The 13,692-nt window shown below is 37.5% G+C and overlaps 3 protein-coding genes across 3 annotated transcripts; 2 read left to right on the plus strand and 1 right to left on the minus strand.

Moving 5' to 3' along the window:
• Positions 1 to 546: 546 nt before the first annotated feature.
• On the plus strand, positions 547 to 1,756 carry LOC118344886 (photosystem II CP47 reaction center protein). Its single transcript, XM_035686769.1, has one exon. The coding sequence runs from the start codon at positions 547 to 549 to the stop codon at positions 1,477 to 1,479; it is 933 nt and encodes a 310-aa protein (XP_035542662.1). The 3' UTR covers positions 1,480 to 1,756.
• Positions 1,757 to 1,982: 226 nt separating this feature from the next.
• Positions 1,983 to 8,341, plus strand: LOC108995711 (eukaryotic initiation factor 4A-3-like). Its single transcript, XM_018971321.2, has 8 exons — positions 1,983 to 2,484; positions 4,118 to 4,358; positions 4,475 to 4,555; positions 5,832 to 5,939; positions 6,057 to 6,176; positions 6,669 to 6,836; positions 7,555 to 7,641; positions 7,977 to 8,341. Exons 1-8 carry the CDS (start codon positions 2,174 to 2,176, stop codon positions 8,088 to 8,090), a joined length of 1,230 nt encoding a protein of 409 aa, XP_018826866.1. The 5' UTR covers positions 1,983 to 2,173; the 3' UTR covers positions 8,091 to 8,341.
• A 1,827-nt stretch (positions 8,342 to 10,168) lies between these two features.
• Positions 10,169 to 13,175, minus strand: LOC108995679 (phytosulfokine receptor 1-like). The gene has a single exon (XM_035686469.1). The coding sequence runs from the start codon at positions 12,547 to 12,549 to the stop codon at positions 10,474 to 10,476; it is 2,076 nt and encodes a 691-aa protein (XP_035542362.1). The 5' UTR covers positions 12,550 to 13,175; the 3' UTR covers positions 10,169 to 10,473.
• Positions 13,176 to 13,692: the final 517 nt, after the last annotated feature.

The following is a 13,692-nucleotide window of genomic DNA, read 5'->3' on the forward strand; positions in this document are numbered from 1 at the left end:
TGAGTTTTGTGAGACCTACTTAAGATGAGTTTAGATGTATTTATGAGAAGTTAAAAAAGGTTGTGGGTCTCGATGTGTAAAAAGATCTTGAGTTAAAAAAGTTTGTAGGTCGCAAGTGTAAAGAGGTATTGAGTTGAAAATGTTTGTGGGTTGCAAGTGTAAAGAGATATTGAGTTAAGTGATTTTTAGTGATTTAAGAGTTGTGCGTTTAAATATTAGACTAGGCTTAAGTTTGAACTCAATTCAAATAAGTACAACTGCTTCCGTATTTCAAACGTAGCCATAGGAAGTTGAAGAGAGAGTCACATTTGAAATCAAGGGCCTAATCAGGTTCTTCTCGGCTTCAACTAAGGTCTCTTATATGATAACATGTCTATATATCATTGGAGGGAGTACATGGGCTAATCCCACCACATCCGATCTGTTGGTTTTCTAAAAAAAAAAAAAAAAAGGCTTTAGTCAAAGGAAAAAATCTATACACTAAATTATTATCTCACTCTCATCCTACTATATAAGATGTGGCACATTCATTCAATGATGATAAATATGTCACATCTTATTTCAGCAGGTACATTGGGCATATTAGCAGGTCTATTCCATCTTAGTGTCCGTCCGCCCCAGCGTCTATACAAAGGATTATGTATGGGAAATATTGAAACCGTCCTCTCCAGTAGTATCACTGCTGTTTTTTTTGCCGCTTTTGTTGTTGCTGGAACTATGTGGTATGGTTCAGCAACTACCCCGATTGAATTATTTGGTCCCACTCGTTATCAATGGGATCAGGGATACTTCCAAGAAGAAATATATCGAAGAGTTGGCGCTGGGCTAGCCGAAAATCAAAGTTTATCAGAAGCTTGGTCTAAAATTCCTGAAAAATTAGCTTTTCATGATTACATCGGCAATAATCCGGCAAAAGGGGGATTATTTAGAGCGGGCTCAATGGACAACAGGGATGGAATAGCTGTTGGGTGGTTAGGGCACCCTATCTTTAGAGATAAAGAAGGTCATGAACTTTTTGTACGTCGTATGCCTACTTTTTTTGAAACATTTCCGGTTGTTTTGGTAGATGGAGACGGAATTGTTAGAACAGATGTTCCTTTTAGAAGGGCAGAATCGAAGTATAGTGTTGAACAAGTAGGTGTAACTGTGGAGTTCTATGGCGGCGAACTGAATGGAGTCAGTTATAGTGATCCTGCTACTATGAAAAAATATGCTAGACGTGCTCAATTGGGAGAAATTTTTGAATTAGATCGTGCTACTTTGAAATCCGATGGTGTTTTTCGTACTAGTCCAAGGGGTTGGTTTACTTTTGGACATACTTCGTTTGCTCTACTCTTTTTCTTCGGACATATTTGGCATGATGCTAGAACCTTGTTCAGAGATGTTTTTGCTGGTATTGACCCAGATTTGGATGCTCAAGTAGAATTTGGAGCATTCCAAAAACTTGGGGATCCGACTACAAGAAGACAAGTAGTCTGATATAAGATTGATTTCTTACTTTTTATCTTTCTTTTTGTGATTTAACATAGTTTAACATAAATAGGGTACCGGATAAATCTTGATTTGAATTGCTGACTTTCCTTTGATTCTTTCTTTTTAGTTATCCGGGAGACGATCCAAAATAAACAGGTATGGAAGCTATAATTGTAAACCACAATCGAATCTATGGAAGCATTGGTTTATACATTCCTCTTAGTCTCGACTTTAGGAATAATCTTTTTCGCTATCTTTTTTAGGGAACCGCCTAAAGTTAAAAATTAAAGTTAAAAATAAGATGAGTTGAAATTAAAGTTAAAAATTGAATTAAATATTATTAGAATATATTTTTTTAATATTATTTTTATTTTGATATTGAAAAAAATTGAATTATTTATTTATTTATATGAAAATTTTAAAAAAATATAATAATTAGATAAAATAAAATAAAATGAATTAAGAAAAATTAAGAAAACAAACTGGACGTAAGCGGTCCAGCCATTAACATTGATCTTTGTTAAATTCTAAAAGAAAAAACATTGATCTTTGTTATTAAAAATAATATTGGTAAATTAGAAAGCGCATGGTTTCATGCATAGGGGTCAAAACGACTCGACCCTTTATCGAGTCTCATCCAGCGCTCGTTATTGTCCTCGTTTCGCTTCCTCTCCGAGAACCAAAAGAATAAGCTAGAGCCATGACCGACGTCGGCGGCGCCAGTATTGTCCGACCAAACGCGCGTCGCGTGACCGCGCCAGAGGATCTGCTTGAGTTCGAGACGTCGCGGGAGGTGCAGGTGGTCACAAGCTTCGATCAGATGGGCATCAAGGACGACCTGCTCCGCGGCATCTACAATTACGGCTTCGAGAAGCCCTCGGCCATCCAGCAGCGGGCTGTGGTGCCCATACTCATCGGTCGAGACGTCATCGCCCAGGCCCAGTCCGGTACGGGCAAGACCTCCATGATCGCCCTAGCCGTTTGTCAGAAGGTTGAAACTACCACCAGAGAGTGCGTCCCTTCAAATCCCTAATCTTCTTAGAAATCCTGGAATTCATCCTATGTGCTTTTTTGTTTTAATATATGTATATAGACATGTTTCTCGTTATAGGGCTTAGGTGTATGTCAAATTTTATTTTAGGGCGATTTTGTTCCTTGGAAACTATTTTGGGGGGTTTTTCGTTCCCGGAATTAAATCGTCTTACGTGCCTTAATTAAGCTGTAGGGGTTGTTCTGGAGAATAAAAGTATGTGCTAGTAGTAGTAGAGCTGTGAAACCCTTACTTTCAAGGTGTGAAAATTTAGGAAAAATTTAATAGGACGAAATAAAGGGTAAATCGTTTTGGTTAAGCCTTCTTTGTGTTGCCGACTTTACAAAAGATAATGTAGGAAAAATATCTACTTCTAGAAAGCCTAAAATGGGAATTGGGAAGTTATGGGTGTGGCTTATGTTTTAGGGATTGAGTTTTGAAAGGGTAATTATTTAGGTGTAAAATTTTAGGTAAAGATAAATTATTGTGCATTATGTGCTCATGTTCTGTTAGATCACTTTTAAATTTTGCCACTGTATATCTCAGCTGTAAATTGTTAGAAAGGAGCAAACACTTTCTAAAGAGATGAAATTTTTGGTTGTAGACATATTTATTAGTAAGGTTAATTAAACATGCTATCTAAGTCTTTCTAGAGAACCCATTAAGGTTACTTGTGTGTGTGTGTGTGTGTGTGAGAGAGAGAGAGAGAGAGAGAGAGAACCCATTAAGGCACTTGTGATGCTCTTCTGCTAACTCCAATGAAAGATATTCGAAATGAAGTTGATATTGTCTTGGGGGTCTAATGCATATTATAAAAGGACTTGAATTCTAACTCCTCTCTCTTTGATAGGCTCCAAAGCATCTCGTTTTCCCCATCCTCTCTAATTCTTAAGAGAGCATAGAGTCAAGAATAGAAGAAGGGATTTTATCTCCCAATCTTTTACCCCTTGGAAAACACTGCTACCCATTAAGAAGACCATTTGAGGACTATAAGTTGTCTACCACTGATGCATCCTTATTCCTATCATTGTTGAATAGGTCTGGGAAGGTCCTTTTATAAGGTTGCTTGCCACACCATAGATTATGCGAAAACTTCATCTTTGTTCCACCTCCCACCTCATATTTGGTGTACCTAGAGAATTCACCACGAAAAAATGAACATGCCATCTGCAAATAATAGGTGTGAGATAAAAAAATTTCCTTATTGCGGATCCCCACTGAGAACCCTCATGCAGCAGTGCTCAGATTATTCTAGAATCCTAGTGGGAGAAGTATGAGGTAAAAAACCAACCTTTTCAGAGAATGTCTTGGGTCACTTTGAGATGATGTAGTTGGTTTGTTTACTCCTGATGAGGACATGAGACTTCACTAGATACAGTTATTATTTCATGGTGTTACGATTGTTCTTTTCTTTTACTTATCAGAAAAAAAATATTGTTCATTTCTATAAGCATCTCCAAGAGCGGATGATATGTTGCCTTTTGTTTCATTTTATATTGAGGCTGCTTTATGATGGTATTGATGCTTTATCACTTTCTTTACTTATAAAAAAATGACGGTATATATCTATAAAAAAAATGACGGTATTGGTGCTTTAAAAAAATTATTAAACAGGGTCCAGGCCTTGATCTTGTCACCAACAAGGGAATTGGCTGCTCAGACAGAGAAGGTTATATTGGCAATCGGTAATTTCATAAACATTCAAGCACATGCATGCATTGGAGGCAAGAGTGTGGGTGAAGATATCAGAAAGCTAGAACATGGAGTTCATGTGGTATCTGGAACTCCAGGCAGAGTCTGTGACATGATTAAGAGGAGAACACTGCGAACTAGAAATATCAAATTATTAGTTCTTGTGAGTTCCCAACTTGTCCCCGCAGCATCAATATTATACAGATGATTTGTTTTTTAATGTTCTGTGTGTAGGAGCTTGGTGGGGATTAGATTTTGATTTGTTTGATGCTCCAACAGGATGAATCTGATGAGATGTTAAGCAGAGGGTTCAAGGATCAGATTTATGATCTGTATAGATATCTACCACCAGAGCTTCAGGTTCTCTCTCTCTCTCTCTCTCCACCTCCCAAAAAGGGGTTAACAAAAATTTACAAATTTTTCAATTTAATTAAGTGTTTTCTTATATACAATGCACAATTTATGATCTGTATGGACCAATTGTTAATATATGGATTTCTTGCTGCACATCAATATATATACATATACACATATATATGGATTGCATTCTGCAACGTCTTCTAATTGTACATTTAGTAATAGCAGGAATAAAAGTGGATGTAGGGTTTAATGCTGGGAAAAAAGAAGGGAAAAAATAGTTGGTTTGGGAAATAATTCTCCAGCACCATCTGTGGTGATGGACCTTAGATTCTGAGGATATGTTAGTAGTGGTTTGATGTGAAAAACAGGTAGCACTCGATATGGTGTTATATAATAGGACTTTTGGTAGGAATTTAAGGATTTATGGGTTAAAATCAAAGTTCCAGGTCTGGTTTTGCTGCAGAGTGCATATTTTGTCTACTTCCAAATTTGAAAAAGAAGCAAAAGAAGGAAGTGTAGCCTTGGTAATCACAGGTAGGTATAGGTTTCCTAGCAATTGCACCTGGGTTGGACACTCTGACTACTGAATTAGGGTTGAAACTTAGTCCAACTACATAAAAAGACTCAACAGCGATTCAATGAGTGAGTAATCCTAATGAAACTTAGACCTATGGGCTACAACTATAGAAATCAAGCAATCTGGTACTTAAGAAATGTCCATGAGTTTACCTACAACAAAAAAAAAAAGAAAAAAGTCCACGAGTTAATAAGACTTCAGAAAAATTTCCGGCTTCATATTCTTTTACCTGTAAAAAAAATAAGACTTAAGAAAATGAGTAGAGCTAGTACATACTGTATCAACTTAGAAAAATAAAAGAAGAATATTATGCTCAATTATGTGGCTGGGAAACTTCACCACTTCAAAATGTGAAGCATCTTTTAGATTTTCTTTTGCTCCTTCGACTTGCTTATTTGTAGAGTTATTGCAGTATGAACTAGTAGATGAGGGACTACTGAAATTTGTTTCCTTAATTATTGGAATTTCGACTTGTCTACCTGATTTTGAGGTGATTCATGATGCCAAATATTTTCAAGGATCTGCAAGCACTGCATTGATAGTGTTCTTTTCCAACATTCACATGGCTGTAAATCTTTGTAATATTACACAGTTAGAGATAAAAGTAATTGTACATTGCTTCCTGTTATAAGTAGTATCTTGCAAGGTTCTCAAGACACTGTCATCTTTGGTACTGAAATTTGTATGCTGTTATTGTAGGTTGTCTTGATTTCTGCTACCCTTCCTCATGAAATTTTGGAGATGACAAACAAGTTTATGACAGATCCTATTCGCATACTTGTGAAACGTGATGAATTGACTCTGGAAGTACGTAATATTAGCTGGTTTTGATTGCGGATCTAGAATTTCATACAAGTTCTTCTTGCCTGTACAAATCTGGAGTTTGATAAAAGTTTTCCTTCTCTGTCCTTTCTATGATTACAGGGCATCAAACAATTTTTCGTTGCAGTTGAAAGGGAAGAGTGGAAGTTTGATACTCTCTGTGATCTTTATGACACTCTTACAATCACCCAAGCTGTTATATTCTGCAACACTAAGCGAAAGGTAATAGTATTATTCATGAATTTATGGATTCAAGTTGTAAGAGTGGTGTCCTTCCAAGTTTTAAGAATATAAAAAAAAAAAAAAATCTAATGCTCTGAAGACCCAGTCCTGTTAGGTTTTCAGTTTACTCGGTGATATTCTTGGCCTTATCCTTGTTCGCATAAGGATGGCTTTATACAAGTCCAAACGGCTACAACAAACAATACCTGGCACATATCTGATTCTGGACCATTGTGTAAATAGTTGTTCTGATATATGAGAATAATTGCCCCAAATCCCATTGTAAAAAACTTGTCTTGTCTCTTGCTTGGGCCATTTTGAGATTCTCTTTGAATTTTATAATCCCTCTTTTCCCTTCTTGCTCAGCAAGTAAAGTGCATTTGTGGGTAATTAGATGTCTTTCCATTTGCTGCTCCTGTTTTCATTGTTGCTTCATGGCTCTTATGTACTGGTCAATGAATCTATTAAAATACTTGTACACTCTTGGAACAGGTGGATTGGCTAACTGAAAAGATGCGTAGCAATAACTTCACTGTTTCATCAATGCATGGAGACATGCCTCAAAAGGAAAGAGATGCGATTATGGCAGAATTTCGGGCTGGTCAAACCCGTGTCTTAATAACGACAGATGTTTGGGCTCGGGGGCTTGATGTTCAACAGGCAAGATGTCCAGCTTTTTTATTTTAATCTTTGATCACATGATTTTTGATATTCTGCAACAAGCTCTTACTTTTTGGTTTTGGGTGCGGGGGTGGTGGTGGTAAAGAGTAGATTTTAAGTTGCTACTTTGAAAAACATCAGCAATCAATTTATATCTGGAGAGGTGGAAATGAGTACATGCTGCCCAAGTAGACCATGCTAATTTGTTGGAGACATTTACCGATTTATATTTGAATGGCTGGTGATTCCTGATATCGGGAGTACATAAATGTTTGCGATATCTAAAATAGATGTTTGACTTTTTTTTTTTTTATAAGTATATAAAAAAAAAAATAGATGTTTGGGATTTCTTTGGGTACTTGGGATCAAAACTTGCCATACGCTTAACTTGCCATATGCTTGTGGTGCCAAACTTGTTTCTATTGTTGTGTATTTATATGTGCATGCACTTGAACAGAAAATAAATATATAGGGTTTTGGGAAATAATTTTCCAAGAAGTTTATAAATTGTATAGTATGCATTTTGTCCTCTGTAGACAAGAGATCATGATTCTTTGTAGGTTTTTTACTCATTAAGTTGTCTGTTTCATCTCTGATGGTCACATGGCCTTGGGCATTTGAGCTTCCATAGCTATGGTATACGTTAGTTTTATTTTTCAGAATGAATTGTGGTGATTATGCTTTTCTGTTCATGCTCTCTTCATTTTTCTCCTGTCAGGTTTCCTTGGTGATCAATTATGACCTTCCAAACAATCGTGAGCTATACATTCATCGCATTGGTCGTTCTGGTCGTTTTGGAAGAAAGGTACTATTATTATTGTTGTGTTGTGGATAAGCTTATATATTGATGCTGTTGCATGGCCTTTGTTTGAGAAGTTGATTATATATATATATATATATATATTTATAGCATTACTGAAGCAATATTTTCAACTGTGAAGTATTTTTGCTACCGATAAAAAAAAAACTGTGCAAGTATTTTTAATCATTTCATATTCGTCTTGTTTGTTTCCATTTGTGTCATTCTTATTCATCATCTTTCTCTATTTCCCTCCCTTTTATGGTATTGTCTGTCAGCTAGAGTCAGCTAGGAATCGTGAAATTGTCATTGTCATTGAATTGGCTTTTTTATGGTTGCAGGGTGTTGCAATAAACTTTGTCAAAAGCGATGATATTAAAATTCTAAGAGACATAGAGCAGTATTACAGTACTCAAATCGATGAAATGCCAATGAATGTTGCTGATCTGATATAAAGACTTGCCGGACATCTTGTGTGTGGTGCATTAGAGTTGTGATTTGACATAATTTTCTTTGCGATGGTTTGTACACAATGGGACGTTGAGACTGACAGACAACATTCTCTAGGTGGTTCTGTGGAAAGATACATAAATTAGGGTTGCATTCTGTTCGATAAGATTATGTGATTGAGATTTTCTTAATGCTCGGATTGTATGGGTTTCTTGTGATGGCAATGGATATTTTGGAGTAGCTCTCTCTCTCTCTCTCTCGTGTTGTTTTGAATATTGCTTGTAGTCCAGATATGTTTTATTCTATTGTGGTCTTTGACACCCAGAAAAGAAAATCCAGTCTTCATGCTTTATGTTTTTGGGTAAATTATTTAATAATATTTTATTTAATTTTCATCTCGTCTCACCTCACGTGTATAACTAAACGAGGCCTTAATCCTTACTTTTGATTGGTGCAAAAGAATGATGAATGCTTTTGAGGAGGGTATAGATGAGATGAAGGGGAGGAGCTAATAAAGCTAATCATATGATTCATATCTATCGATAGATAATATCCATTTCTAGTGAAACGACGTGGGATGAGATGAAGTGGCCTTTGAGTTTGAATTAAATTTCCTAATCCAACAAAGAAATCACTACTCTAGATGTGTACTTTTATATAAATGATTTCCTCTTATAACAAAACTGAATATAAACCAAACTCAATCTTATTATTATTACTTACACAAGAAACTCCACGAAACTTGGGTGGTCCGTTGTTTGCTATAAATCATAATCCGCCTAAAGCTCCAACAACTAGAAAAGCAGTGGTTGTAAGAAAAATAAGTATTTTTTTTTTCCTAAGCAAGCAAGTTTTTATTTAGATAAGAGAAAGATAATACATGTGGAGGGGGTGGGGTTCCCCAACAAACGCTTCGGTGTAATAACCACAGTGCAAATGTGGAGGGAAAAGAAAAAAAAGGTCTTGGGACTAATTTCTTGGCCTTCACTCATGCCCTACAAAGAAGGCACTGTCTTTAAAGACAGTTTTTAACAGTTCGCATAGTTATGGGAACTGTGGAACCACCGTTGAAAGCGATGGAAGCTGTGTGTGCACTGCAGTTTGTTGTCTTGAGATATTTTTTGAAAAATTCCGTATTTCATTTTTCAAGATCATCAGTTAGGGAAAGCAATAACATAGTAGAAAATACAGAATCGGATGAACTGATTTGCGGTAGAGCATCTATCTTCTTGCGCATCTATGGTTGGGAGGTGAGGTGGGCAAATCTGAAAGATCTTGAGGTGGGGGATTTGTTGGTGCGGCACGTGTAGCCGACAAGCTCGTTGGGACTCGGTGGTGCATGAAGGCCACGAGCAAAAGCAAGTCGTGCTTGAGGGTCACTCACAGGAATTTTTGTGGCTTTTCCGCGTTGTCCTAGTAGATTTACGGCTGTAGGGTTGCATGGTGGGGCACGTGTCGACTGTTGGTCGACAGAATATGGTAGATATGACCAAAACCGAATCAGTGGAGGGGAGAGAATAAAAACACTAACATGAAAGCCAAAGCATATACACAAAGCGGTATCAGAAAGGAAACGAAGAGGAGGGAGCTTCCGGCAAAAACACTCGAAGATATTTGAATTTTCTTGAGAGAATTGAGAGTTTCTCTTTCTAAAATCCACTCCAGCACGAAATTAAGAAAAAAGTAGTTGCATGACTTGTGATCTTCAACATTCTCAAGACATTTCGAGTTATCTTTTGATGGTTGATGTCTCTTTGTGGCCAGACACCACACCACTTGTTGTTTTATCACTTTATGCCCTCAAGCATAAAAGATTCCAACAATTGTTCGCTTCCTAGTAGAATACAAAAAGATATCAGGAAAAAGCCAAAAACACTGGCCTGGCCTACTCTTTCCTGCAACTTTTTGAAAAAAGAGAATTTGTTCAGTTTTGATTTATACCGAAGCACTTGATCATATTGATCCATTATGCAGAGGTAAAACAGAGCTCAAGTTAATAAAAAAAAAAGTACGACACGGTAATTTTATAGTTTGACTAACTATATAGTTCATATCTGATATCAAATCATGTCACTCTGTAAAATTATTTTTATATAATTTTTTTATAGTTAAAATAAAAATATTTTATAGTTAAAATATTGTTCAGTTGTGAAGATTTATTGTAATAATAATAAGTAAGAACATAATAAAGCCTGTTCCTTTCCTTTTCCTCCAGGTCTTTTAAATAACTAACTCGCTTTATTGGTTTTCTACTACAATCTTGAAAGTCGATGATTTGTCATACTTGCCTTCTTTCTGCACAATTTGATATTCGCATGAAGTGAAACAAAGGCAATCCTGTCAAACCATCGAAGAAAACTCTGACATATTTCCTAACTGGAACACGCCTCATATCCTTCCAATTCTAGTTGCTGCCTTCTTTCTTTTTCGCGGCTTCGGAAGAACCCATCCGGACATGAAGCAACAGCTGACAGTAAGAACAAAACCACTTGCAGCTCCGACTCCAAACTGCCAGCCAAAGATTTTCATTTTTTTCTCTCTCGAAGAATGAGTTGGAGTTTTTTCAGATTCATGAGTACAGCCCCCACGACATAGGCCGTTGTTTCCGTCAAAGCTTCTATCTGGGAAAGTATCGAACTGACCTCCTTTTGGGACTTCCCCGTACAGCTGATTATATGATACGTCAAAAGCCGACAGAAAGCTAAGTTTTAATAGAGAATAAGGTATTTCTCCTGACAGTTTATTATGAGACAAATCCAAAATCTCCAAGTTTGTCATTGTTGATAAACTTCCTGGAATACTTCCTGATAGATTATTCTCTTTCAGCTTCAAAACATGCAGCTTCTGCAGATCTCCAAAACATGGGCAGATTGGTCCCTCGAGCATGTTTTTGCTTAGGTCTAAAGTTGGTCGAAGGCCTGAAATCTGCTTATAGCTAAAAATTTGCCCACTTGCTGCACGAGTATTGAAGGAAATCTGAAAACTTGTGTAAGGCTCTTCTAATGAGATATCCCCGCTTTTGAGGCGCTGTATTTCTGTCAAGCTCTTTGGTATCTCGCCATTGAAAGAATTATTTGACAAATCCAAGTAAAACAGAGATTCAAACTTTCCAAACCAGGACGGAATTCTTCCACCCAAATTATTCCACGCTAAATCCAAAAGCTGTAACTTGGTGCAACTCCTCAACCATTGTGGGATCGAACCTCTGAGTCTACAGTTGGCAAGAACTAGACCCCTGAGGTTCTGGAATTGCAGATTACCACCGTTAGGCATTTCTTCATCATAAAAGTTCTTCGTAAGGAACAACATACTTAGGTTCTTGCAGTGTTGCAGAATCTCAAGAGCTGATGATATATTTTCAAGACTATTGTTTGAGAGTAAGAGAACTGCAAGGGCGTCGAGATTCTTAAAATTGTTGGGAAGTTCACCTTTTATATTGTTGCGGGCAAGATTAAGCACAGTCAATCTACGGCAGAAGGATAGACCATCAGGAATTGGACCGTGGAACAGATTTGAACCAAGATCTAGGGAGACGAGGTTTTTCATTGCAGAACAATTGAGATTGATTGGACCACTCAGAGAGTTTTTGTTCAAGATGAGCATTTGAAGTGATGGCGAGTTCACAACCGAAATAGGCAAACGACCGATGAATTGATTTGAGGAGGCTGAGAACTGCTCAAGTCTTGTAAGGCTCCCAAAAGCATCCGGAAGAATTCCAGAAAACAAATTAGAGGAAATATCCAGCTTCTCAAGGTTGGAAAGGTTGGCAATTCCATTCTTCAGCGGCCCGGAGAACCTATTATCCTGAATAAGCAGTTCACGAAGATTTTGCAGCTGGAAGACACTATCAGGCAAGCTTCCTGATAAAGAATTCCTATGAAAGGAGATATGATGAAGAGGCAAGCTTCCTGATAAAGAATTCCTATGAAAGGAGATATGATGAAGAGAGGTACAATTTGCCAAATCTTTTGGAAGTTCCCCAGCAAAATAGTTGTAAGAGAAGTTAAGCACTCGAATTGAAGAAGATAATGCACACATGCCTCCGTTGATAGGACCAACAAAATCATTAAAGCTTATGTCTATGATCTCTAAGTTTTGCAGTCTAAACAAATCATCAGGAAGTGAACCGCTTAGAAAATTATGAGAGAGGTTTAGGAATCTCAACTGATCAAGGTCTGCCAAGGATTCACAGATCTTCCCCGTGAGTTTTCTGCTACTAAGTTCCAAGCCAACTATCCTTCTGCCAGAAACAGTGGAACTATCACAAGTGACACCAGTCCAATTACAGCAATCAGGTGAGGCCACGCTGTTCCACCCAGCAATCACTGATCCTAAGCAATTGGAGAAACCCGTCAATGCTTTAAGGTCATTTGAATTGCATGCCAGGCTACTGGAGCTTGAGATCGAAACCTCGAAACGGAAGGCCAATAAAAGGAAGGACAGAAAGAAACCTCGGAAGCCCATTGTAGGCGAGTCGCCGAGTACAAAAGTGATATTTGGAGAGAGAGAGAGAGAGAGGGGGAGGGAAGTTTCTACAAGAGGGTTTGAAAGCCGATTTTTCTTTTCTCCGTTTTTTCTTTCCTGTTCATCTCTTATTTTTCTTCAATCCCATTACACCTGCTTCTTCCACTGGGATTGAAGAAAAAAAAGACTTTCATGTCATTAAAGACGCAAAGAACTGCAGTAGTAGAGCGGTAACCATTTGAAAAGGACATGACAGACTGTAATCTTTTTGACGAAGTCTCCATTTTCAATTATTTTACCCTTTAATGCCACTCATTTTTCAACGGTTGCAATCTTTTTTACGAAGTCTCGCTTGAAGCTTTTGTGGAGCCAACCAGGTGGTAACGCTTGACAACGATCCTGCCCGATATATACGAATGTAGTAGTGCGAGGAAGCAGGCGTGAAGACAGATGAAAGCTGGGCAAAACGTAGTCACTGTTTTTGTGTTCTTCTTTCAACATCAACGGCGGTCACTTGAATTGAATCAATATCTTGAGGACCAAGTCTACACAAACTGATCCCTTGAGAATAGAATTCCATTTCACTCCCATTTTTGTAGATTAGCGTTGTCTCGGAAGTCAGGAACGGGCCATGCTCAGACTTGAACACTGCTAATCATATTTTCAAAGGGGTTTGTTAAATATGTTCAGAATAAAAAAAGGAGTTTGTTAAATGTAACAATTATCGTTCAAGGATTCCTGTTAACAATATGATATACTGCAGTACTAAAAATATCCTCCTCGAATCAACCACTTTGCTCACTTTTTCTCTTATCCCCGGTCCCCCGACGACCCAACAACCGGCAAGGAAGGGGGAGTCAAGGGGGGCACACATGCTTTTACCTACTCTGCATATTTTTCTATGCCAATAAAGTAAGGATGATGCTTGACATGCTTAGCCGATTTTACAAATTTCCCTGCCACTCAATTTCTTGGAAAGGTCAGTACGTATTGATCTAGCTAGCCTCCACGTATATATATAATTCGACTTTCCAATATTTTCTGCAGCCAAAAACTTTCATGAATTGTCTAGTGCTATTCAAAAGCTTCTTGGATTTCTGAAAATAGCATCAATAATTTGACAGCCTATTTGTATGCATTATG

Source organism: Juglans regia, chromosome 16, assembly GCF_001411555.2.
Source record: "Juglans regia cultivar Chandler chromosome 16, Walnut 2.0, whole genome shotgun sequence".
Lineage (NCBI taxonomy): Eukaryota > Viridiplantae > Streptophyta > Magnoliopsida > Fagales > Juglandaceae > Juglans > Juglans regia.

Bases quoted from the DNA above. Each gene is read 5' to 3' on its own strand.
- LOC118344886 (XM_035686769.1), top strand. From the start codon at position 547: ATGTCACATCTTATTTCAGCAGGTACATTGGGCATATTAGCAGGTCTA.
- LOC108995711 (XM_018971321.2), top strand. From the start codon at position 2,174: ATGACCGACGTCGGCGGCGCCAGTATTGTCCGACCAAACGCGCGTCGC. The intron at 4,556-5,831 runs GTTCTCTCTCTC...CTGTTATTGTAG, and splicing joins ATCTACCACCAGAGCTTCAG to GTTGTCTTGATTTCTGCTAC. The intron at 6,177-6,668 runs GTAATAGTATTA...CTCTTGGAACAG, and splicing joins TCTGCAACACTAAGCGAAAG to GTGGATTGGCTAACTGAAAA.
- LOC108995679 (XM_035686469.1), bottom strand. From the start codon at position 12,549: ATGGGCTTCCGAGGTTTCTTTCTGTCCTTCCTTTTATTGGCCTTCCGT.